The following is a 27,576-nucleotide window of genomic DNA, read 5'->3' as shown; positions in this document are numbered from 1 at the left end:
AAGAGACCTGCAGTCCTTTGCATTACAAGTCTTTCAGAAAGTTTGTTTCATTTATTATTGAATTTTGTAACTTCTTTCTTGGCTAGGGGAGAACCAAAGTCATCAAACTTCAATATTCTGATAAGCAGAGACTGGAGGTGTGGAATGCATGACTTATGGGGACTTTTCGCCCTGTTCTCCAACCAAAGAGCTTTTTTCAAAGAAAGAAAGAAAGAAAGAAAGAGGGGTTCCAAAGCATTTACTCGTTTTCTTCTGGCAGCTAAACGCTGAATAAATTAGGATAATCTGATCATGTTCGGAAAATTATTCAAATTAATTTCAGCCAAAGGAAAGCACTGACATTTAACATGTTTTATCTTCCCATCGGCCTGTAAAAGTGTCTGTTTTTTTTTTTTTTAATCCGCACAAACTCTTTGAAAAGATGCTACATGAACCGGCTGAGGGTTGAGATTTTATATGCATGCATGTCTTCACGGGAAGCCATTTTTCAATTCATGCCTCCCATTTAGCCATAAATGGAATTTTAATGTGCTGCCCTGAAGTCAGACTGTGTGTTTCTGTATTATGTTAGCTTACACAGTCTGCAGAATCACACACAGAACAGGGCCCTCTCTTAAATATGAAACACTGCAAATTAAATCAGCGTTTCATTCAAGTATTTTCCCCCAACCAACCATATTTTTTCACACATACTGTAAGACACACACAGTCACCATTTCACATTATGTTAATACGTGTCTTCCTTTAAGCCAGTGTAGACGTTCTAAGTGAAAGCCCACCGTCTGAGGTTTCAGTTCATCTCATTTCTTTTGTCTCCCTTAGCCATTCTGCTGCTAAGTCTTAAGAGCTCTCGGCTGGAGAAGCACAAGTTTAAGTATCTCCATCAGGAGCACAACAGGGAGGTTCTATACTGCAGAGCAACATCTCTCTCCAAATGTTTGGGCTTCATTAAAGCGAGCAGCAGCGGCGGCAGCGGCGGCAGCTCTCCTTCGCTATACGCTGCTTCCCTTTTTATTACGCAGTCGGACGCAGAAAAGCACTGTGATTAGGGGTGAAAATGTCAGTCATTTGTATGCTGATAGGATTTAAGGTATGGTGCACAGAAAGGCACAAACAGAGCAGGCAAATGTTCTTGAATGCTGGCACTCAGTGTATGTTGTGCCATTGTAATGATTACTTAATTAATTAGTAAACTAACCTTATTTTAGTACATGTTGTTACAAGAATCTCTTAAGAGGATGCACTTAGGGTAGGGTTGGCAATATATAATAAGTCCTTATTTCAGAGGTACACCGTTCTATTTATTATTAAAATGATTCACTTATAAGAAGTTTTAATATAAAATGGAACCCTCAATACTAAGGTTATATTAAGGTTTTCTGTGTGCTGTTATGTAGCAATATGAGTCCATGATTGGCTTAGCTTCTCATTTCTTGCATGTTTTCAGACCACTGAATATCAGTAATCATCATTAACAAACTGATGGTTTCAGTCAAGCACTTACTGTATATATTTACAAACGTATATATAAATATGTTTGTGTGTGTGTGCGTGTGTGTTTTTATTCTTCCTGTGTCCTGTGTGTAGTAATCTGAGTCTGTAACGGCTCAGCATCGTCATCAGGCCCTCTTCTCTGGTTGATATCTCACATGTATCTTGTATGATAGCAGCCTGTTCGAATGATTTGAGGGAAGGGATTAAGTGTGCAGTCGTCTGGAGAGAAAGTGCTATCTCAGACACAGACACTTTTATAGTCCACCATGATTCCATATCAGAGACTTTTCTCTGTTTTGTTTGCCCATTAGCCTCACATTATTCAGCATTTCTTGCTACGGTGTAGCTATAACATGAGCCAAACTGTGATAAATGAACAGCTAGGAACAACAGTCAGATACTTCACAAAACAGGGATGTAGGATTTGTGTTAATGGTGGGAATATGTAAATGCACAGTATTGCATTGTTATTGCACACTTTTAAGTAGTGTGTTTAACTGTACATATGCTGCAGTTGGAGTGTAACAGGAACTGTGTGAGATGTACTTTGACCTACCCATTTATGTTCCAGTAGTGGTAACTGTCATAATCTGGTCTTGTGCTCATTCTGCCTGGCTGTGTGATCTCCTCAGGTTCAGCCCGTATGAATGGTACGATGCCCACCCCTGCAATCCTGGTTCTGATGTGGTGGAGAACAACTTCACCTTACTCAACAGCTTCTGGTTCGGTGTGGGCTCCCTCATGCAGCAAGGTATGGAACAGAAATGGATGTCTGTTCTGTCCTCTCTCTATCTATTCATCTGTCTCTCCCTCTCTCTCACTCTGTCTCCTCTGCACTGTCTCGAAAACCCATCTGCTGACAGCTACAAGAGTTTTCATTTTTACCTCTGCCTTTTTTTTTTACCACCCTTTCATTCTTTCTGTCTGTCCTTCTTTCTTTCTTCTACAAAACCTGTCTGTCAGGAACAAGTGAAACTAAGTCTTCCGTGACAAAAGATGATATTGTCATTGTGACAGTGAGGAAGGTGTCAGACACCTGTCACACTCTCACTGGGTGGGAGGGGAGACATGGCGGCAGTTGCGGTGGTTTATTTTGTTTCCTTATAAACTGTGGCTAGGATCCGCCAGAGACCTTGCTTTCATGTCACGGCCAAGAGGTTATGGCGCGGATCAAAGCGTAGTGACAGCGGAGAGTGGCTCTTTACCGGCATGGGCCGACGCCCGGTTGAAGTTTGAAGATACTCGTCCCTTTTCATGTGCAGACTGAACTTCAGAAGCCCGCCACCGCTGTCATTTAGAAAAGCATCTTGATTTGAGCATCTCCACTGCCGTGATTCCAGCACATCTGTCATCTAGTCAGAGTCAAATCCATTTTAAATCCATCCATCTTGTTGTAACAATCCATAGAAAAGTGATTTGATATATTAATCAGAGGCGAATGTAATTGGAAATAATGAGAACAGCTTCATCAAACATTGCTGTCACATCTGGTTACACGATAAAATTAAGGTTGACCCAACTCTGCTAATGACTGTTAGCGGTATGGAGATCCTTAACCATGCCTAAGACTTGAAGGCACTCCACTTTTTACGTTGGAGTGTCATGACCTACCTTCTATGTAATATGCCTGGCAATCTTCCCATTGTAAATTGTATGTTATAGTGAGATTGAAGTAAATGCTTCCTCTTGCTTCTCAAATATATTCACACTTATATTTTAAGTAATCCCTTCTTCATTTAGCCATAAAACATTGATAGACAGAGCGAGAGAAAGAGAGAGAATTCAATGTACTGTAAGCAGACAAATAGAGATGGGTTGGCCTGATGCTGTTTTGTGGTGGATATTTGCCCAAGAGGATGGGAAATGTGATGTGCTATTCATTAGGCATATGAGTGCTGCAGCTCCTCTCCCCCCAGACACCTTTCAGCTCACCAGTGGGTTGGTAGGGAATAGCCTACCACCTCACTGTGTCAATCAACAGAGAATGAGAGAGGGGGAGGGAGACGGATACTGAGAGAGAAAGAGAGAGGAAAGGATAGGAGAGAGACCGAGAGGGACAGACAGAGAGAGAGAGAGAGAGAGAGAGCGAGAGAGCGAGAGACAGAGAGAGGGCGAGAGAGAGAGAGAGAGAGAGAATGAGAGAGAGAGAGAGAGACAGAGAGAGAGAGAGGAGAGAGCGAGAGAGGGAGAAAGACTGTGAAAATGCCTGAGCACAAAGTTCCTTAAAACTATTCGACTTGGGGCTTTGTTTTGTGAACAGTAACCTTGGTAAGCTATATTGTAGTTTAATTCTAGAGTCCTAAACTTATGAAGCACAATGTCCTGAGTAAAAGTCAAATTGGATTCTTACCAAATTACCACCCTTCTGATCATATTTACACCCTGCACATCCTAATGGAGAGACGCAATCCAAAACGAAACAAAAATGTATGCATATTTTATTGACTCTAAACAAGCTTTTGATTCAGTTTGGCCCACAGGTTTATTTGACAAAGTTATAGAAAGTGGTGTGGGGGTAAACCCTATGACCTGATAAAATCAATGTCTTCAGGAAGTGAGTGTGCAATAAAGATTGGAAGCAGAAGAAAAACAATTCTCTCCCAGCGGTGTGGGGTGAGACAAGACAAACCTATTTAACATACATATCAATGAATTGGCAAGAATCACAGAACAATCAACAGCACCTGGTCTTGTCCTACACGACTCAAGGAACAGTAGAGACAGAGCTGCACTTCCTGACACAGTGTACAAAAGATGAGGACATTAGGCAAAAGACATTTTATTTTAAAGGCGAGGTCCTCCCTGAGTTCCTACTAGCGAGCAGTGATCACCTCATTGGAGAAGATGAGGAAGGCCTCGTCCTCGCTGTGGAATATGTGACTTCCTTCTTAGTCTTTTTGTTTTGCTGCTGTTGTTATTATCCTGCTTCGCTGATGATTATGAGGATGATGATTTTTTTTGGATCGTTTCCACTCCTTCCTCCCCTTCTCCTGTATCTTATATACAGTTCAGTGTACTCCCAGAACCAAAATGCTTTGGCAACAGGAATAGAAATAGGAACATTTTGGTCACGCCAATTAAGCTTCTTTTGAATTTGAGAGCGAGAGAGATGGGGAGAGAGAGAGAGAGAGAGAGCAAGAGAGACTGAGAGAGACAGACTAAGAGAGAGGGAGATGTCTGTACTCAGGCATTTTAATATTTTGTATGTATCAGTAACAACTGGGGGAAACTATTCTGCTCCGTTGTGAACAACAGACTACAGAACTTAATCAAAGAACAAAACACCTTAGACAATTGCCAAATTGGACTCTTGCCAAAACACAAGTTAGACAAGGTTGCCCATTCAGCCCCACCCTATTCAACCTTTATACAAATTAATTGTCCAAAACATTGAATAGCTCTTCCGCTCCAGGCCTCCTCGTAAAAGAATCAGAGGTCAAGTGCCTTTTATTTGCGGGGGACCTTGTCATAATGGCAAAAACTGCACCTACTCCAAAGTCTAGACACATTTTGTCAGACTAGGGGCCCTGCCCTCATGAATTTGCTATAAAAACAAAAATCATGGTTTTCCAATAAAACATGACATTTCTTTAACACTCTGACAAAAACATAAACAGTGTATTTGAGCCAAGCTCTCTATACTGTGGTGCGGTATGGGGACCATTAAAACTCTAAAACAACTGAAACGCAACAAGCACAAATTTGTGAAAGCATACTGAGTGCACAGAGCACCCCCCAAACAACGCACCAAGAGCTGAATTAGGTCACTTCCCACTATCAATAAGAATTCAAAAAAGAGCTATTACATTATACCCCATACATTTTACAAGTCCAGTGACCCAAATTCCTCTGAATTTCAAGCTTTTTGCTGCCAAGAGCAGGACATTGAAATGAGTGCCCTCAGAGAGCTTCTTCTGATGCTTGTTCTGCAGGGTAAAAGAGTGTCCAAAAAAACCCTCAGACAATATGTCTGAAACAAACTATAGTTATAAAGGGAAAAGACATCACTCATTGGAAAAATGCCAAAGCAAATCAGCAACTGAACTGATTTTTGACAGAGAATACAAAATGGCTGAATATGTATCTACTATAAGAGACAGGAGATGAGAAAAACACTCACTCAAGTACAGACTCGGTGACCACACACTGGCCATGCTCCTTCTGCACAAGAAGTAGAAACAGAGGAATGTTTCCTAATGCAGTGTGATGGGAATGAAACAATCCCTTCAATTCTCTTCCCTAAGTTTGAAAAAAAAATAACCCCTACATATTATGACCACATGAAATTGAAAAGTATATAAGGTCACTGCATGCCAAATAAAAGGGACAGCCACTTGAAGAAAAAAAGAGTGATTAGACTGATTTGAAAAAATAACTTTATTATTTTATGATAAGCAAACTGCTCCATGTGAAATATGTGTACCCAATCAGGGCTTGTGTAACAGTAACATTAACTGCCTATATACATAGCCGTGATGCATGCATGCTTCCAGCACTGCCAGGACGCCCCCTTCACTGTGTAAACTTTAAACAGTATGGAAGTGCTTCTGATGTTTGCATACAGGCTAGCCTACTGCTCCCTTGCTGAACCAGCAGCCTCAGGCCAGGAGGGATGAAGCTATATTAAAATGCAAATGTTCCTAGCATTAGGATGGTATGTTGTATGTTGCTGGGGCTGATCCTTATGTCATGGATGTTGCCTAGGCATGTGGTATGGGGAGTGAAAAGTTATGCATTTCTTTGCTATGGAAGCATTTTTTTGCACTATAATGTGGGTTATATGTAACCTTCATAAAGATTTGTATAACACGCTTGAGAACCAATTGGTTCGCCCGTTAGCAATTAGTTTAGCCAGTATGTATCATACGTGATTGTGAAGCATTGTCGCAGAGGCTGGCTGACTATCTGGCATTTGTTGCAGCATGCTCATGTTGTCCTGCAGGTATAACACCATGGCTGAGCGTTATCAGTGTTGTCCTCCGCCTCCTCATTCTGTATTCATCTACTCGGTGCTATCCTGCTGGGCTACCGTGCGGTATTTTTCAGCCGAATGGATTAAAAACAGAGTTTATGCCGCACTATTTAAAAGAGATTAATAAGCTGCTGTGGCCCGTGGCATCATGTTTTTCAGCTGTGCTTATTGTATTACGTGGTCTTAGTCTTTTTTTTTATCTGTCTCGCTCTCTCTCTCTCTCCCCCCCCCTCTCTCTCTCTCTTGTTTTCCTTTCCGCAAGGAGGGAATGTTAAACGCAGGTAATCATTCTCAGGGGGAGATGGCTCGCCGACACTACAGTGATGCCTCTCCGCTTGTGGGGAACAGAACATGACAGCGAAAAGCGGGGCAGTGCATTTAATAGCACTCAGCAGTAGATCCACAGAGAATAACTCACAGGCAGGGGCCCATTTGCAACCTCTCCTCGCGCCCGGCCCCTTTATGCCCACAATCAGATGTTTGGAGTCAGCATTACAAACGGCGACTCGGGTGTTCCGCTGTTAACACCGGTAGCATTTTAAATGCGCTCACCTCCAGAGCACAATGACTCTGGGTGTATGTATTGATTATGAAGTTATTTGGGTTTGATGTACAGCCAGTGGCAGGGCCATGTCCTGTATTTACAGCTTCAGTGAGAGGGAGAAAGAGAAGGGGAGGGACAGGGGGAGAAAGAAGAGGAGGGATAGAGGGAGAAAGAGAAGGAGAGGGACAGGGACTGGGGGAGAAAGAAGAGGAGAGGGAGAGAGACAAAGCAAGATGAAGGAAAGAGAATAAGGCAAATGGAGAGAGAGGGAGAGAGAAAGAGAGGATGGGGAGGAAGAGAAAGATGAAGAAAAACAGAGAAGGGGTAAGGAAAGAGATGGTGACAAAGAGAGAGACAGAGAGAAGGAAGAGAATAAGGTACAGAGAGAGAGGAGGAGGAAAAGAGAGAAAGGGAAAGACAAAGAAAAACAGATAGAGAATGGGTAAAGACAGAGAGAGTGATATATACAGTATATAGATACAATTGGACAATGGAGATGGAGAGAGAGAGATATTTTGAGAAATGCATTTAGCTAATTTATTACCTCAGATAATTTGGGTAATGTCTCATTTTTGCCTCCAAAATGCCTTCCTGCATTGTTTACTTTTCATTTGTGCCATTTGTGCTCAATTCAGGGTCCATTTGCTTTCATGGTGGCTTTGAATTAAGTTACACCTCAGTCTCTCTGGGCAGTTACCACGTGCTGCTTTGGAAAGTTAAGCTGTAGAAACAACACAAACACCACAACCATGTCAACTGTCAACACCTTACGACTTTGACAAATAGCTTTTATTTCCATGAACATATGTTACATAAAAAATAATTCATGTTTATGAGGTGATTAAGAAGACACATACATAGTGGAATGCTTTATGTTGCATTTGGGCATTATATATAGCCACATATAAGGCATATACTGTATACCACATATAAAAGCCTCTATTTGTACATCTCACAGAGACAGTTTTTGTAACTACCAAAGAGTAAGAGACATATCAAAATAGAATGTGATAACCATGTTATTTAGAGTAGACTGTGAGATGCCATATATGGTTAGACACATCTTTGATGTGCAAAGCTAAGCCTCAAGATATGCCTCATGATTTTAAATACATTTTCATCTCATTCTGTTGATGGAGTGCTACTACACGCAAACAACTAAAACATTGTGGTTATTTATCAAAATATTAAAGGACATCATTGAAGATTTTTTTATTTCAGATTTTTTCTGGCTGACGGAGGGTGTAGTTTTCTGCATTTGTTGCGTCTTTATAGCTCGAGTTAGCGTTCAGTCAGCATACACGCTGCTAAAACATATACAGTACATCAGTTCATCTGTAAATCAGTTTGTACAAATGTTTCTCCTAAAGAAAATGGGAATGAACCCATTGTTTGTCAAGCTGCATGAGGTACAACTCTAAGTCGTAAGCGCTTTATGTTAGCTGTGTACGGTAAGTGTGTTTATCCCAGGGTGTTGGGCGGCTGAGTTCTGGGACATGTTTGTCCTGTGGGCAGTTTTTGCTTCATTCTTTGGACATTTCTTATTACAGGGCCTCTTGACCTCAAAGCGCTCCGCCCATGAGTCATTCCAAGCCCCCACCGAGCCGTCCCTTGCTTTTCTTTCTGTGTTCTCTGCTAACGCCACCATGCCCATAGTAGTAATTACAACCCGGTTAAATTCTATTTGTTTCTCAAACGGTGCTGTCTTGCCAGCTTCTTAGTCCTTCCTTTCTGGCTTTTTGTTCATGAATTGGCTAGGGAGACTCACTAGCATCCATCACTTTTATGAGAGAGTCCTGCATACCGCTCGGGCTCCTAAATTATGCCCACACTTTTATGCTGTGCTGATTAGCTGTTTTAAACCCACGGGGTAGGTTGTGGTTAGCATTTGGCCTTTTCTTCCCATGGTCATAAAGAGTCTTTATCATAGCCCTGAATTTTATCACACTCGTATTTGTTATTATATGTATCGCCCTTGACCTCCGAGGTCTGTGCGGGAAATACACAGAGACTATGGCTCAAAATCTAATGGATGATTCTAAGAAGGCTTGGTATCTCTGCATTTATTTATCTTGGATTTATTCATTTACTTGTGAAGTCACTTATAAGTGAGGTAAAACAAAGGCAAATATCTGATCGGAGAAACATAGAGAACTAACTGTTGTAAACATAGGACCCAAACCAGGACCCGGGTAGAACCAAAGACCCAACAGAAGGCTTTCAGAACTGTAACGTAACACACAGAACCGTTCTGTGTGTCAGCACTGTACAGCTCCTCAGAAACAAAATCCTCAAATGTTATATGTTGAACATTCCTAGAACTTTTTCCTAGAAGAGGTTTCAATGATCCATTTTTTAAAATTCTTATTTGAAGTGTAAAGCAGATTAATACATTTCCTGTGTGTGTACGTCCACTTCTGTATTTCATTGTGTCACAACAGTATTTAATTTTCCATGTAGTTGTACTCTATACAATGACAGTAAAATCTAATCTAATCTCACCTCATCTAATCTAATCTAATCTCATTTTCTGCCCTTCTCTGTAAAGGCTCAGAGCTGATGCCCAAGGCCCTTTCCACCAGGATCATTGGTGGCATCTGGTGGTTCTTCACCCTCATCATCATCTCCTCCTACACGGCCAACCTGGCCGCCTTCCTCACCGTGGAGAGGATGGACTCGCCCGTGGACTCGGCCGACGACCTGGCCAAGCAAACCAAGATCGAGTACGGCGTTGTGCGGGATGGAGCCACCATGACTTTCTTTAAGGTTTGTCCCTTTTTTCTGACTCTATTCGTAACAGCCGCTCACCTGATCTCTTCAATCTCCCCCCAAAAAATGATTTACAAGAAGATGGGAATTATGGTTTAAAACTTTCTTCTGATTTATTATGCATTCCAGTTTTAGAGAACTTTTCAAAAAATTCTTTCTCTCTTCTTTCCCTCCACATTTGTGGAACGTATACTGTGTCGAAAACAGAGTCACTCCCCCACACATTGTCTCATATCTAGTTAGATCTTAATTCCCAAAAGCGAAGTCTCCTGCATCTCCACTTCTGTGGGTTGTTTGAAGTATGCCATCATAATGATTTTCTATTCCAAACTCTCCGCTTTTACCCGCAGGGTTTATTTTTTATTTTCTTACATTCATTATTTTAAGTCTTCTCTCCGATACAGCCATGCAGCAGAATGGCACACATTTCACACTTTATGAATTTAAATCGTCATGGCAACAGAATTTCTGTTGACAACAAAGGGGCAAGCAAGAATCATATCCTATTCCTAAATGGTGGTATTAATCCTTTGGTCACTTGCGTGTATTGAGACATGTGACAATGCTCTCAAAGAGATCGGTATTGGGCAACATGTTTTTCTTGTACTATTATATATGACAGTTATTTTTGTGCTCAATCCAACTGGTAGTCTGCTCCCTGAGATCCAATCGTAATGTTATGCTTCAGCACAAGCCTTACATTTTGCAATATATGTTATCATCCCAGAAGACCAGCTATCGTTGTCTTTATGGCATTGAAATCACTTCATATTGCTTGTCTGTTCCAGGGACTGCCCTGGATTTACTTTCCGTTTTATTTTGCTTGATTTCAAGCTGCGTGTGTGATTGCAGCACTAAAGATGATGAGATTCTATAGGCAGATGTCAGTAATTACAGCAGAGCTTTTAGAGCCATTCGTCTCAAGTGCCTCCCAATCCTCTGTACCAGCACAGAGAGAGAGGGGGGGGGGGGGGGAGGGAGAGAGAGAGAGAGAGAGAGAGAGAGAGCAAGTTGGACCGCAACTTATTGACACAGAGGTGGCGTGGAACTGATTTATTGTCGCGGTTCACACATTTTCCGAGGACAATTTACAAAGCTCAACCTGATAGAGGAAGGTTAATTTACTCGGTTCTGATTCCAAATGTGAATTGGAGTCAGGCTGAGTGTTTCTGTCCCGAGTGTCACCTCAGATTCTGAGGAGGGAACTAAGCTGGTAATTATCTAAGATTAGCCATGGCATCTAATGTAACCTCTGCACACAATAGCATGAAATGTCACACAGCCTAGCTGCCAAAATAGAGATGCTCCGTTATCACCAAACAGTGTTTTGTTTGACCCTTCAACTACAAGGGTGTTTTTATCAAGTTATGTTGTTTTGATTTGGATATATATAAATATAAACGTCTATGCCAAAAAAAGTAGCTACAGTATTTGAAAAGGTGACTGGCAGTCATGTCATTTTATCACTTATTCATTCCGTCAGAGTCCAAGGCTAGGCCAATTCTCATCCACTTTCAATTATACTACTAGACACCGGAGAAAATAGCATTTAGGGAAGTGAAAGAATAACTGGTGCTCAAGGATAAGAGAACATTGTCAACAGCAACAGTCTAGTGCAAAACCAACTGATCTATGGGTGTAAAAGAGCAAGTACACTTGAGAGAAAAAAAAATACTGTATTTGAAAAATTCTAGGCTTTCACAGCATAATACATATCCATTGCTAAGCTTCTATGTGTCAGTTGCAAGCTCGCTGGGTCAGTGATAAGTGCACCGAACAAATCAAATTTAGTTTCAGAGCTAAATAACATGTGGTGTATGTGTAAAAGCCCAGCACTTATATAGACAAGGCAAACATCAACTACTATTTATCAGTAGAAAGACATTGCAGCACTTTAACAATAATATTCTTTCATCTTCCATTTAGTTCCATTTATGTAACATTTAGAAACTGTCAGCTCTTCTTAAATGACCACTTATGCACACTATATTCTCATGTGAGTAAGTAAGCAGTGAGTTCCTTGAACCAGACACTGACATGTTCCTGTCATCTTCTACTCACGCAAATGTAAGAGAGGCTAGAGTGTGCAGAGCTGTGTGGTGTTAGCGACGCTCCTCCTTGCCACAAGCACCATGGTCTCGGCTTAATGCAAATGTACCACCATAAGTCATTAATGAACCCCTGCCCTCCACACAGAGATCCCGGGTGTCAACCTTCGAGAAGATGTGGGCGTTTATGAGCAGCAGGCAGAGCACCTCGCTGGTCAAGTCTATTGAGGACGGCATCCAGCGGGTCCTGAAGTCCGACTACGCCCTTCTCATGGAGTCCACCACCATAGACTACGTCACACGCAGGAACTGCAACCTCACCAACGTGGGAGGCATCATTGACAGCAAAGGTTATGGCATTGGCACACCCAAGGGTAAGTCACAAGCCTGACGGAGGGGGGTTGAGGGGTTGATGGTGTTGGTTTGGCTGTCCCACTGAGACCAGTAGGGCCTCTGATGATCATTAATCTTTAATTGCTCAACATATGGAGCTTGTAATGTACCCAACACTTAAATAGAGCACTGTTTATTGTGTAGAAGATGGTGGCATACTGAACAGAGACATTTTGGGGTAGCCATTTGTTAGGTTACAGTACCCAATATTTCTCTATATCTGCCCTAAAAGGTTTGCCTTATCACTGATGATATTGCATAAACCAAATCAGTGCAAACTAGATTTTTTTTGAGGACCTGATGTTGTCCTAATTCACACTCTCTCTCTCTCTCTCTCTCTCTCTCTCTCTCTCTCTCTCTCTCTCTCTTTCTTGGCCCTATAAGGCTCACCGTACCGGGACAAAGTGAGCATCGCCATCCTGAGCATCATGGAGGATGGGCGTCTGCACGTGATGAAAGAGAAGTGGTGGAACGGAGACAATTGTCAGGAGGAGCCCCGCTACGAGGCCGGGCCCATGAGCATCCAGAACCTGGGCGGCATCTTCATCGTGTTGGCCTCGGGCCTGGTGCTGTCCGTCTTTGTGGCCATTGGCGAGTTCATCTACAAGCTCAGGAAGACTTCAGAAAGGGAGCAGGTGAGCGGAAACAAATTCCGAGGTGCATTCTCTGTTGCATTCTTTTTAAATAATTAACACGGTCAAATAGGGTAAACGTCGAATAAGTGCACGTAAATTGTGAAATATGCGGGGGCTATCCCAAAGCGTGAGCGCCCTCTTACATTGCACAGCCGGAAGCCCCCCTCTGTTGCATTCTGACCTAAGTTCCAACACTCGTTATGAGACCCTATCTGAAATGAATTCTAAGGTGCGTTCTGTGACACCTTCTGAAATGACATGGGCACTGCCTTTTTTACATCAATGTGTCTGTGCTGTATCCTAGAGAGCATAGCTTCTACGCTTGATCACAAACACTGCGAGTGCCCAGTTCACTGAATTGAAAATACACCCTGAAATGTTAGGTTTATTTATAGATATGAAATTCACCCAAGAAGGACAGCAATACCAATATTTACAGACTTGAAAAAAAATATATTCTGAGCTTGTTGAAGGGAGATAAAAGTGTCTGTAATGCAAACTTCTGGCTGTTTCAGATTGTCAGCATGTTTATCCTGAAGAGAAATAGTGTTTGTTTGTGTAATATGTCAGGATTTCAATTTCTAAAGGGGATAAAGGAGTCAGAATGGCACAATCAAAGCACTGTGCACATGGCAAAGTCAGCCGGCTGACTCAAATGTTGCCGATCGTTTGACATTTCTCAAGCAGATGTTTCAGAGAGATATTTATGTAGAACATCAAAAGCCATGACTGACGCGTCATATCTCTAAGCCCTGGATTCCAAAAGCGATACCTTACACAGTTACGTGACATCATGGTTCATGGTTTTGCCATTTCCCCCTGGTTGCGTTGAAAAGTATGTCTTCTCATTCACAGACACATATTTTTCGATGTCGCTGAGCATATTAAATGCTAGCGAAACATTTCCAATAGCGAGTGCCCTTGGTGCTATCAAAATAACTTGGTTCAAGGAAATTACAGGTCACAAGTGCTACCACTTCTGTGCTTTTTGTGACTGTGTGCTTAGATGCCATTATTGTCCCTCGGAATGAAGAGGTTGGGTAGGAGAAAGAAGGTCAGTGAAATAAAGTAAAGTAGAACAGAGAGAAAGATAAGCCACAGTAATGTGATCATTTCTATGATATTCATGTGATGATTCTTTGCACAGACAGCTTAATATATAATACAAACAATCTTTGCAAGAAAGCAAAGGGCTCTAATTTGAGGAAGTAGCAAGTGTATCTAAAGTCAATGGCTACTGTGCTCTCACTCTCAATGATTTTCAGATAATCAAAATATATAATAGAAATAGTGACTGGTGACATAACTAGCAGTTCTCCTTATAATGCAGATTGATAGAGATGAACATGGGATATCAATGGCGCTGATTTGCAATTACTAACTTGAAAATATAAAATACATTTGAAACATAGGGACAGGCAGGCATCAGACTACCACTATCAAATGACTAAAGTTGCTTTTGAAGTAGAATGTAACATGATTTACGTACAAGTAGTTCATGATTACTTGGCATTATGTTCAAACACTACAAATTCCTGTTGAATTTTTTGGCTTCTCTCCCAAGCTTAAAACAAGTATTCAAATACTCAAATAGTTGATGGAACTTGTCCAATGCCGTTAGAGAGCAAATATGGTTTCTTGAGACCATATCAACTTTTACTTGACTATAATGACTGCAAAAAAATCAAATCAAAGAGAACACATTAAATTATTAGTGCTGTCAGTTTAACGCGTTATTAACGGCGTTAACGCAAACCCATTTTAACGCCGTACATTTTTTTATCGCGAGATTAACGCGATTTTTAAAAAAATTTTAAGATTAACTTTCTTTTTGGCCTCGCAAACTGTGTAGTAGGCTAACGTTACGGTTTGAGTGAATGGTGAGCGCGATACGCCGAAATGGATGATAAAAAGCTTCTGAATGGAAAGTTTACTTTTAAAAGTTGTGTTGTGCAAAAGAAGCGAGCTTCACTGTTGTCTGAAAATGTCAACAGGCAGCTGGCAGAAAGCAAAGAAGTAGTAGGCTTACCTTTTATTGGTAACCTAACTGTTATGGTTCAATGTTTCTGAAATAAGAGGCCTGACTGCTATGTTCCCAGCAAACTTGAAAAAAAAGAAAATATTAAGCCATGGTTTAACTGCACTATAGGCTGAGTCCTTGTTTACCTGAAATGTGCAATTTTATTTTGTACCGCCCTGTTTGGCAATATTGGTTTTCAATAAAATAAAACATTTGCATAAAGCAAGCCAATCAACTTTTCCATGTTGAAAAGGGCATTAAAATAAAAATAAAATGATGGAAAAAATAAATAAACGAAGGGACATTTAGAATAGATAAAAATGTGCGATTAATCGCGATTCATTTTGAGTCAACTATGACATAAATGCGATTAATCGCGATTAAATATTTTAATCGTTTGACAGCACTATAAATTATTAAATTAAATGAAATCATGTCTTTATTTCAAATGGCAGAATGTCATGGCAACATGGAAGAGTTGTAATGTGCTAATTTGTGTTATGCAGCCTGTCAGAGGCTTGGCTTATTGAGGATCGTGTGTTTATATTATCTGTTCATATTAGACATTCTTAGTGCACACTCACACACACACACACACACACACACACACACACACAGAGAAAGAGATATCCCATAAAGGCACAAACACAGATCAGTAACAGAACAGAAAACAAACAAACGCACACACACTCATGACTGTGACTACAGCTGGTGCTGAAAGGTGACGACGTCGTACTTACTACCTCTGTTTTGTGTGGCTTGTGTCTCTTCCCTCCTGGGGCCTTTTTTTCTCTCAAGAGGTCTTTCTGCAATGCGGCGGTGGACGAGATCAGACTGTCGTTCACTTGCGAGACACGCAGGCACAAGCCTCACCAGCCCCTGGCCTCCTTGCACCCGCTGTCTCCCCCGCCATCGTCGCTACCGCCACTCACGGTGAAGACGGACGCGGTGATCAACATGCACACCTACAACGACCGTCGCCTGCCGGGAAAGGACAGCCTGAGCTGCCACGTCGGGATGACGCCCGTGTTTCCATGACCTGCCTGGGCGACGGCCACCTGCGGCACGTGCCGGGAGCGGCCGCCGGCGACTGCAGGGACTACGGCCCACTGCCGGAGGGCTTCGCCACCTACACACTTAGCCGCAGAGACCTACGCAACCCGACGACGACAATGACGACGACGATGCACGCCAACCAGAACGGCGGCAGCGGCAGCGCGGCCACCGTCAACAATGCCGGCAACACCGACCACATCCTAAAGTCACTCTACCCCACCCGAGAGAGAGAGGGAGGACGCTCCGTGTCCTTCCTGTGACAGCGGAATGTTTGAGGGAAACGGCTACATTAACTTTAAACGAAAACAAATCGGACCACAAAAAACAAACAAATACCAACATAAAAACAATCTACAACCAATGTCCAATGTTTACTTGTGAGACACACTCTGGTGACCAACACAACCATCAAGTAATCACTGAATTAAAAGGAGCCCTAATGTCAAACTAGTATAAAAGAATATTTTAAAAAGGGACACAGAGACATTTCATTCAATTTGTGGAATACAGACAGACAAGTGGCTTCTGTAAGCATGGCAATAAATGAACTAGAGACTGACAGAAGGGGGTTAACGTTTTGTTGGGAGATTGAAGATGCCAAACACAGCACATCCGATACTTTCCAATCCGTGCGTTGGGTGTTTTTCACTTTTGTTTAAAAAAATACAAGCAAACACTCACTGCAATCCTGTGAAGGTGGTGAAGCCCTATGTGGTCCTGTGACATGGACAGACAGAACTTCCAACTCTGTGCAAGAGGCTGAGGTCTGAGAGCTCAGCTGTGACAGACAGACAGACAGACAGACAGACGGGCATAGATAGGCCACCTGGGAAGTCAAGTCTCCTAAGCGATGTTTGCTACTGCCCCCCCCCCCGGATCAACTATACGGCCCAGAGAACTCGGCCCAGGATGTCCTCCAGATGAGAAAAAGGAATGCACAAGATAAACAGGGTTGACATTTCACAAGCCAACACAATAAAGCAAGTTAGGGGATTTTTAGAGACTTATTTCATACCCAGAAATGAGATGTGAGTTGTGTGTGTTTTGCTCCCCCTTGTACTTTAGTCAGGGTCGAAAGTAATTCTGATTTATTTTGTGCTTTGCTACATGGTGTGCAGGTAGGCATTTACACACGCATACGCTGAACAAAAACAGAGGACATGATGAACACGAGCAAGAGAGCGACTCACTGATTGCCAAAGATCTGTCTGCGACATGATGTCAGACTCAGTCTGAATTGAAGCATTGTGAAAGTGCACTGGACAGACATACCACAAGTCTCTCCATAGTGTCTGCTTATTACATAATGAACAAACTCACAAACCACAGCCATAAACATTAGGAAACAAAAGGTGTCTCTCACTTTAGGTTTTTGTTTTTAATAAGCAGCTTGACCCCTCACGAGCTGTACCTAAAAGGTCAAATCAGTCTTGCATATGCATCAGAAAAGTGTAATGTTTTTCTCATCTTTTCGTTCCACTGTTAGACATGTGGCTATCACTGATGAGATGACAGGCTATCACTACTTTTGAAAAAAAAGAGAAAAAAAAAAATACGATCCTCCTGCTTTTTCTTTAGACGTTCGACTGTCACTACATCTATAACCACATACATTTAAATCCAACATCAATCTCCTAATTATCTGAGCGATGTGTCCCTATTGGAGCAAACCTGAAAGAATACAGTGTGAACCATGTTTACCCAGTCTGCCTTGGGATCGATAAAACACCCACAGTCACCAATAACACTACCCCACTAAGTCCATGCCACTAAATCAGTTGAGTGGGCTTGGCAGTCCCAGCTCCTGTGTGCCCTGTGCTGGTACCCCTCTTCACCCTCAGAAGGGCATCAGAGTTTGGGAGTCCGGCAGCCTTGAGAGGACGAGGGCCATTTTCATCAGAGGACATATTTTCATCAACTTTATGTTCTGAGCACTCTCTCTTTCTCTCTCCCTCCCTCCCTCTCCCTCTCTCTCTCTCTGCCCCACTCTCTTTCTCTCTCCTTCTGTGTGTGTGTGTGTGTGAGAGTGTGTGTCTTTGCCTGGGCTTGTGCCTGTGTCACACGGCCAAAGCACCGGTATATGTCCTTGGCGTTTGCACACCATTTAGCTTATTCATTTCACAGTGCTGATCTGAAAGGTCCGTGGCAGATTGGGCTGGCCGGCAGATGCTGCCCCTAGAGTGCTGCATGGTGCCTGGGGAGGCCCTTCAATCTATCAGAGTGGTGGCTGGGAAGACACAGGGCACAGCTGCCAGTGTCAGGTCCAACCCTCCAAGGCCAGGTCCAACCCTGCAAGGCCAGGTCTGAGTGGCTGCTTTCTGTCTGTCTGTCAGCTATCCATTTCCCGTTTCTTTCTGCTTTCACCTTAGGCTGTTGCCCATTCTGAATTGTCAAGTACAAAGCATCAAGGATCCATAATCATGAACGGTGCATTTCAGTGAGGCGAAGAGAAAGGTCAAAGGGGAACGCGTGGCAATAGCAGCTGAGGGTAGAGTCATTCAGCACCAGAACCCAGCCAGAACCCAGCCAGTTCTGGGCCGTGTCCGGAGTCAGAGATGCTACCTGTGGAGAGGGGAACAGTGCTGACAGACCGATAGCCACATGGTATGTGTACCCTTCAGCATTGATGTGTGTGTGTGTGTGTGTGTGTGTGTGTGTTCGTGTGTGTGTGTGAGGAGCAACACGGATGACGCGTGTGAGAGAATCACACAAGCTGTTGGTCCAGGCAGCTCTTAAGAACAACAAGCCTCTATGAGGTCCACACAGTCAAAAGGAAGCGAATCAAGCATTGGGTTTTGATTTCAACAACCCCATTTTGCCCCCATTTTACCTTCTGTCACGTAGACAAATAAATAACAGATATGTCTTGAATTAATTTGAGTCAGTGTTTTTTCAATGGCATTTCAAGTGTTATTCAAATCCTGTGTAATTTTAAATCCCTCTTGCAAAGTAGAGTATATATTAGATGGCAGAAAAAAAGAACTGTATTTTGGTAAATTCAACTTTATAGAGGTATATAATTAACATTATATATTTTCTTTTTTCGAGTTTAACATCTCCCTTCCCTTACCCACCTCCAGTCTTTCATGGTAATTTTAAGAGAAAAAATATATGTATAAATGGGTGTTAAATACAATCTCCAGACCATGACATACTGTACTGTAACATGAACTGAAAATAGGCAAATGGCAATGTTGCATTCTCTAAGGCCTTACCCCAATCCAGAAGTGATGGCTTGTAATCACACTACACAACCTGCTCATGCATTGTAAGATATATCGAACTCTAATGTAGAGATGGATTCCCAGAGTAGTAGGTTCCGGTAGATGAAAAGTGCTTTACAGAATGATTCTGATGAGTCTGTGGATTTTTATTTTTTTTTTTTTTTTTTTTTCAGAATCAACCTAGTGCGTTCATGCAGTGGGTAATCGGATGTTGGATGATCTCCTTATTTAAAATACATGTTTGGAGGGGAAAAAAGAAAGTTTTTTTTTTTGGCTTCCCTTCAGAGAACCTTCTGTGAAGTTCTGTGAAACCCCTTACAGATTCTTCAACCCTTTTAAGTTGCTAGCAGTCACGTAAAGCAACTTTTGGGTTTGAAGTATGCAAGGCATTGCAGCAGAAAAGGTTCATGTGAAGTTAAGCCAAATAACCATTATGGGTACCACGTTGGCCCTTTTACTGTAGTTCATGATTATATACTTGTCAAGCTCTGGATTAATTATGCTTGCAGTCCTCCCCCAAATGAACAAATCTGTTACATTGTGAGTAGAATTGCTGAGTTGTTATCAAATGTCATTTTGGGTCTATTGTATATTAAATGACAGGAAAAAAAATATATAGAAAATTTAGTTTGGGTAATAAAATCAGTCCTATTTACAAAGCATAAACATCTTTTTATAGCAATGTGTATACTGTTTTACAAAATTGTGTGAAAGAAATGACAATTAACCTTTTTTTGCAAATCCCTTTTCCCATTTGGTGGTGGTTATAAAACAATTGATAGTAGGATTCATCATTTCATTTGTTTGGCTACTTGGTTATAATTTCACAAGAATTCAACAACACAGTTCATACATTTGGTACTGACCAGAGTTTTCTTTGTGGACATGCTGAATTTCTATGAATATAGTTTTTGTAATGTTTTGTATGAGCATTTTGTTTTCCTAGTAGCTGTATGTGTTCAAAGGTGACCACTATTAGTAAAAATACTATCAAAGTTTAAGTCAAAAAGGCAATGGACGGATGACTTGTTTTCTTTTCAACACACTGTGAATAATTCAATTGTACAGATTACTGTATGGGTTATATGATTTTAAAATTTTAAATAAAAAAAATGTACAGGACTTTCTGTCTGCTGTCATCATCGTGATTCTCCCCTTCTCTGCTGTTCTCCATTTCTCTTAGGAAATGAATGAAATATCACTGAGCTTTCAAGGGCCATATCTCAACACCACACAACTCTGTCATCTCATGCTTCTGAGTGAAACTGCTTTTGAAGATAATTAATAAAAGATTGTCATTTATTATTATTACTTTAACTTCATTTAATTGACTTTCGCATGTACCCATATGGACACATTGGGTAAAGTAAACATTTACATAAACATGGCCCTCGTTAATATACACACACATATGTGATTAAGTGTTCTAAATTAATCCCATATATCAATTTGCTGTGAGAAGCATTACACAATCTGTTACCATGGCAGTGTGATGTTCAGCACACATTAATGGCAAACAACAGATACTTTAATGAAGAACACATTTTCTTTATTCCTGATTAACCCATCTCATAGTTTGTCAAAAACGAACAAACTAACTGACTTAGGTAACGTCAGACTATAACAGTGAGCACAAATCAAATTTGGCTAGCTTGCGAACTTATGCCACAAAAACACTGTGCTTTTTATATAGTATAGTTGAATAACAGTTTGCTCTAACAGTGATGATTAGAAATATTTTACAGATTACTTTCGGATATTTACCGAGATTTGTGCATGGGTTTTCATGAAGTTCTGGCATTCTCCAAGTCGGAAATGAGATGATGTATACAAATAATTCCAAGGTGAGGCTGTAGGCCTAACATCTACCAATACAGCCCAAAACATTGATGCTCGCTCCAGATCAAAAGCATGCTGTGGAAGAAAACACAGACTGACTACAAATCGCCTATAAATAGTTCATCTAAATGAACGTGTTATTTTGACAATCCTACTGAATATAGAAATAAATATAAATTGGTTGTGGTACACTCTCAGCACTCATCTGAAACAGACACCTTCGAGACGACAATGTTGAAGTAGGTTTGATGTAGGGGTGGGACTCAACACAGTGACAAAAACACCTAAAATGCACAGACAATAATGTATTATTATGCCCTTTTTTAAAAGTTGTCTCACAGAAGATCTGACAGGTGACAGCTGACAATAACCTCAATCACCAAACATCCTGGACTGATTAGCCAATGGAAAAGTTTTTTTTTTGTCCGCCAAAGCAAGCACATACTCTATTGTCTAGAGTGGTGAATGACCTGGAATGGTTTGTTTCCATCCACTGTGGCCTACTGATTCATTTTGCTATGGGTAGAGACTCCCTGTGAAGGGAGAGTCCACCCGAGCCTCAATGGCTCGCTGATAAAGAGCCTCCGTGTCATGAGTGCATTTCACACTCACTCGTCTTGCACTTGAAAGACGCGGCGGCTGTTACTCAAGTGATACGCCAGCGCCACTTAGCCACCTGTTTACATGGCGAAGAAAAGAGGACAGCGAAGGCTCACAGCTTAGCATTCTTTAGCTGAGCCAGGAGGAGAGCCACCACCTCAGCTCAGGGTGACAGACCACCGTTCTTTAAAAGGAAGCTCACTGAATAAGTGATGTGAGCGTCTAACAAGGTAAAAGGTACACGTTACATATGGAGATCTTTCGTGAATGTCGGTATATAATTTAAAGCTCTCAGCATGTCACCGCCAGTGATCGTGTGCCTATTTAAAACAGGTTTGCCTTGTCCTGTTGTCATGAAAGGACACATGAAACGAAGGGTGGTTCAATCTCAACTCTTAGATCTTCACGGCCTCTCGCACGGTCTTTGTTGCTGTCATTTAAGTCTCCCTCTATTCTCTCTCTCTCTCTCTCTCTCTCTCCCAAACCAGTCGAGGTGTGAAGACATTTAAAGTCAATCAACTACAAAGTACAATATCCTGTTCATCTTACATGTCACTGACAAAAACATTATGACAGAGACATTCGTTTGGTGTACATGAAGGAACATGAGACTTGTCTGGATCTAACTGATTATTTTCATACTGTCATTAAGTCCCTAAAGCTGAAAGTGGTAGCTTTAGGTAGTTTAGAGGACATCAAAATGGAAAGCGCTGTTGTGCTGTTAGACATTGATCAATAGTGTACAAATGGTATAATTATTATATAACGAGGGTTCTGTAATACGTTTTCCCAAGTGCTATATTAGCTACCGACTCTGATTGAGAAACCTGACTGTGGAGATATATTAACCTCAGCGGAGAGGAGGTATCAGACCCCTGTGCTGTGAGGTTGGGGAACGCAGGGAACATGAGGCTGAGGAGCAGAAGAGCAGCAGGTGCATAATGAGAGGCAGGCAGGGTCCCATTCATGATAATGAGATTTATTATCTCTCAATATCAGTGTAGCCCTGCGGGCCAGAGGCCAAAGGGAAACAGCATTATGGTTAAGAAGAGAGACAGAGATAGGGTATCTGTGTGCGTGTGTGTGGGGGGGGGTCTGTGTGTGTGTGTGTGTGTGTGTGTGTGTGTGTGTGTGTCTGTGTGTGTGTGTGAGTGAGTGAGTGAGTGAGTGAGTGAGTGAGTGAGTGAGTGAGTGAGTGAGTGAGTGTGCGTGCGTGCGTGCGTGCGAGCGAGCGAGTGAGTGAGTGAGTGATTAAGTGAGTGAGAGAGAGAGATTGGATGGAAACCTGCAAAACAAGTCTTATTTCCAACTCACACTGGGAATCACAAATGCATAGCCATGGAAGACATTTAAAGTCGAAGCATATTAAGGAACAGTAAGTGATAAGACTGCACAGAGAAAAATAACAAAGGAATTAGAGCGCAGGTGAGTATGACAAGTGAGGGAGTGAAAGAATGAAAACACATTGTTTTGTTACAGTGAAAGTGCAGTTATGCTTCTGCAAATGACAGTTATGTGCAGATAAGTGGGTCAGTGAATTTTTGTGGTTTCAAGGGCAAAACTGCTGCTTTTAATTTAATTACTGATTTATTTTTGATTATGCTGTGTATGTCCTTTTAAAGTAGGAACACAACTACAGAAATGTTTATTTCTAAGCTGGAGGTTTTTTTGAAGGGCAAATGAAAAATCAGGCATAATCTCATTTAAGTAAAAAAAATAAATAAATAAATAAAAAAAATCCATTGCAGGCAGAAACTCAACCATAAATGACCACAACGAAGGAGACTTGAGTCCTCTCCCATGAGGTCAACTCTCTCCTGGTGACCTTGAGGTGTGTTGTTCTGGCCTCCCTCCTTCCTCCCCTCCCTCCTTTCTCTCTGCCTCCCTGAGCCGAGCTGTTGCACTCTGGTAGCTGTGAGTCATCGACCTGTTTGAGGGCAGCGTTGAACTGCACATCTCTGGGGGTCTCCAGGGGCCGCACAGACCCATTTCCACCGGAGCAGCGAGTGGACGAGCGGACGAGCGGTCACGCTGGCGGGGGAAGGCAAGGGTTCTGATGGAGGCGAGGACTGACCTTGACGTGGGAAGGAGCCATTCAGGAAGGAATGTTGGCCTGCTACCGATGATCCCTGAGGGTCTGCTGCTCACACATGCACACACACACACACACACACACACACACACACACACACACACACACACACACACACACACACACACACACACCATAAAGTAATCAATCTATCTATCCATCTATCTATCTGACTATCTATCTATCTATCTATCTGACTATCTATCTATCTATCTATCTATCAATCAATGTATCAGTACCCCTCTATGGATTTAAGCTATTCCTTGGAATACCAGATCACTTGAGTACTCTGGTCACACTCCGGTGTTAAGCACTTTACCAAAACAAAAGTATCACCTTATGCTTTACAGTGAGCTTACGTGTGAAATCCAAATATGGTAACAGCTCTTTCCAGCTGAACCAGGTCAGTCAGGTCAGAGTGTCAAGAGCATGATTGTGTAGATTTTGGAAATCGCTGGCCTAAATTGGTGTTATGTTCAAGGATCAATTGACACACGTCACATGTCACACCAAATGGAATTAGAATCTTCCATTTCAGTATCATGTAACACATGCCAGCTTTTACTTCCTGGCTTTTTCTACTTACCCGTTGCGGTAGTCCAACTTAATTTCCCCTCTTCATAATCATCAATCATCTTATTCTCCATAAACAGCTATAAAATATCCAGATAATGGAATCCCTAAACACCTAGACTTATACTAATGTAATCACTAGCCGTTGCATGATTTAACACACCGAGCGAGTTTAATTTCCTGGGGCTATGGTGACATTTTGACCCCATGTTTTCCTCATTAATCACGATGTCTCCATCTCAGTCATTCCAAGCCACAATCTCCGACCCGCTCCCATCACAGGAGGCGAACACAGAGCCAGAGTAATCTTTCTCTACAAGTAACCCAAGACGTCTGAACCTGAGAGGAAACTGACAGAGCTGGGAAGATATTGAGGAAATACTATCTTGATAGAGATGAACAGATATGGAAGAGAAACTGGGACTGAGACAGGAGGGAGATAGATAGGGAATGACAGAGAAATAGAGAGAGGGAGAGAGATAGAGAGAGAGAGAGAGAAGTAAGACAGACCAAGCTAGAGAGAGAGAAAGAATGAAAGACAGAGAGAGAGAGAGAGAAAGAATGAAAGACAGAGAGAGAGAGAGAGAAAGAATGAAAGACAGAGAGAGAGAGAAAGAATGAAAGACAGAGAGAGAGAGAGAGAGAGAGAGAGAGAGAGAGAGAGAGAGGGAGAAACATGATGATTGGAATGGCCTAACGAACATGGCTGCAGCTCTGGAGCTGCCCTCCCCAATAACATTAGTAATAGTGAATAATGAATGAGTGTGTAATTACAGTCCGCCACTGACTGTGGGGTCCCAGAGAGGGAATACTCATGCATATTCGACCCCCCTCCTAATGAGCCTGGCTCAGCTCAGCTTGCCTCGCTCCTGCGTCGGAGCCCAGACCATATGGTGGTGCGCTGATATAAAAAGACGGCATTGTCTCTCTCTCTCTCTCTCTCTCTTTCTCTCTCTCTTTCTTTCTCACTCTCTCTCTGTCCCAGACCGCTCTTCTTGTTTTCCTCCACGCCCCCCTTGCCGCACGAATTGGACGCCAGAGAGAGAGAGAGAGAGCAGATGACATATGAGGGGGACAGAGTCGACCAGTGAAGTTCGCCGATGACCCCTGCGGCCGTTCCATTTGCACGATATTAAGTGTGTGATCAGTGCAAATGAGCGTGTCACGTTCCACCGCTGCGTTGGCAGGTTGAGTTTATTAATGAGACAAGTGGGACTAAAGCATGCAAAGGCCTGGAAGGCTAGCACAGCTGTAACGACTGGGGGTTCTCTTCACTATCACACCGCAGTCCTGCATACCTCTCTCATAGTCTCTTCCTTGGCTTTGTGTCTTTTCTCTAAGATACCTTTCCATTCATGCCATCTATTTGTGTGCTTAGAATGGAGATTCCTAACAGCAAGTCAATCACATATTGTATAAACAGAATTGTTCATATGAACGGCTTTGGAATGATATGAGTCTAAGGCTAATCAGTACCCAACAATGGACACAACGGAAAGAGACTGAAATAAGACGGTCTGACTGTGCAGTTTTATCCATTTTAGGAAATGATGACTGGAAATAATTGAGAACTCAGGCCGGCGAATTTATGAGATGACATTTTGCGGTTAATATCTCTCACCCTCCCAGCTCAAATGGTAGTTTCATAATCACTGATTTTGTTTTCATTTCTCGAGTTAATAGCCGAGCTAGATTTATGCAACACCCCGTTTTCATGGCTCGAAAACACCAATAACAGGTCAGAGTGTGCCGAGTCATGAAAAATAACACACACAAACACATAAAGCCGAACCCCTGGCTCTCTCCCCTGCCAGTGCCCAGAAGATGAAAGAGAAGCAATCAATGTGCATTCTACTGTAAGAGTGACCTAGCTGTATTCCGCCCGACTGTATGACAGGGGAAACTGATATATTGCATGATGCATGGTGTTTGGAGAGATACAGCACTGTTCAGGGAGCTGAGAGTTTAGAGATGCATGCAGGAGAGGATTTCATTTTGATTTGCTGTGCGAGCCACGCTCTGCTCCTCATCAAACAGGAACTTCTGATCCCCCTGGTTCATTCCTACCTGAGGAGGGAAAAGCTCGCACTGTTTTATCCCAGGGTTGCTTGCTGCCTACAGCTAGTTTCTTTGAAGTACCTCCAGGACCAGGCTTGCTGCTTTTCCAGAGGGGGGGAAAAAGTTCATAAAGAGGTGATTTACAATTCTGTATCAAGACCTAACCTAGAATCAACTGATCCCCATTCTCTTGTTTGGGAACCAGCCAGTGTATAATGTCATTATGTTTAATTTAATGTAATGGAGGAAATAATGTCAGGGAAAAAAATATCTAGAGAAACTAATACAAAATGGCGTTCAGTTTTCAGGGGGAAGGATATATAGGGATATTTCTAATTGGTTATTAAAGCTATTGTTTCATTAAACCCTCTCTGTACATACAGCCATCAATACATTAGATTATCAAGGGAAAATATCCTGTAGAATGTCTGACTGTGTAGGCCCAGAGCTTACTTTGAATCAGTGCAGGTGTATGCTAGGATATAAAGGAAGGAATGCTACGAAAGCCCTTACATTAAATGTCAGGGAATTTCATACCTATTATCAAAAGAATGTTGCCACAGTCAAAGAAGAGAAAAATAACATGGACAACAAAGGCTGGTTGGTTGTTCAGTGAAAAATGGTACTGTTAGCAAGCTATCAAACTGGTTGTCAAAGATTAAACAGAGTGTCACACTGTATATTTTTTGCTAGCTGTCAACCAAATGTTTTTGTCGCCTAGCAATGACTGCACACTGCACAGCTCAGAGTTTGCCACATCTCTCTTAAGCTGTTTCAGAACAGAGGGCTGGGTGAAATCCCAAACAAAACCAATACTAGTTCCATGGCACAAAGCTGAGTGGTTTGAATCATATGACTACTTGTCTGTGAGTTATTTGACCATTCGCACAGCACAACATCTATTTGTGGTGCCACCAGAGATACATCCAGCTGCTTTACCGTGAAGGTTACAGTAAGTACCATCAGCCATCACAACTGGTTAGCACATCGTTTTTTCTTTTTAAATAAAAAAAACCTAATGCAGTACTGTTGCATATGTTGCACCATGATAATGGCACCATTACCTAGCTAATTTTTTGTCAATAACTACAGCATTTCTGATTACTTAGGGCTTATTCATGGACACTAATAAATAGCATAATGTTAGTTAGTAGTTCCTACATTTTAAAGTAAATGCATGCTGAAGGCTGCAGACAGACAATCTACTGATTACACATATATATTTTCACACACAAACCACATGAAGTTGAAATATGGTC

The 27,576-nt window shown here is 42.0% G+C and overlaps 1 protein-coding gene across 1 annotated transcript in view; it reads left to right on the top strand.

The window, feature by feature from the left end:
• LOC105909998 (glutamate receptor ionotropic, kainate 3) overlaps nt 1-20,277 on the top strand; it is a 118,887-nt gene extending 98,610 nt beyond the window's left edge. Inside the window, exons 12-16 of the mRNA XM_031577033.1 lie at nt 2,127-2,245; nt 9,559-9,776; nt 11,976-12,201; nt 12,605-12,855; nt 15,676-20,277. Coding sequence (XP_031432893.1) covers nt 2,127-2,245; nt 9,559-9,776; nt 11,976-12,201; nt 12,605-12,855; nt 15,676-16,191 — 1,330 coding nt within the window. The 3' untranslated portion in view covers nt 16,192-20,277. The remainder of the gene's footprint in view (nt 1-2,126; nt 2,246-9,558; nt 9,777-11,975; nt 12,202-12,604; nt 12,856-15,675) is intronic.
• Nucleotides 20,278-27,576: the final 7,299 nt, after the last annotated feature.

Source organism: Clupea harengus, chromosome 11 (assembly GCF_900700415.2).
Source record: "Clupea harengus chromosome 11, Ch_v2.0.2, whole genome shotgun sequence".
NCBI classification, from domain to species: domain Eukaryota; kingdom Metazoa; phylum Chordata; class Actinopteri; order Clupeiformes; family Clupeidae; genus Clupea; species Clupea harengus.
Note: the sequence above shows the minus strand (reverse complement) of the source record. Positions and strands in the feature narration are given on the sequence as shown.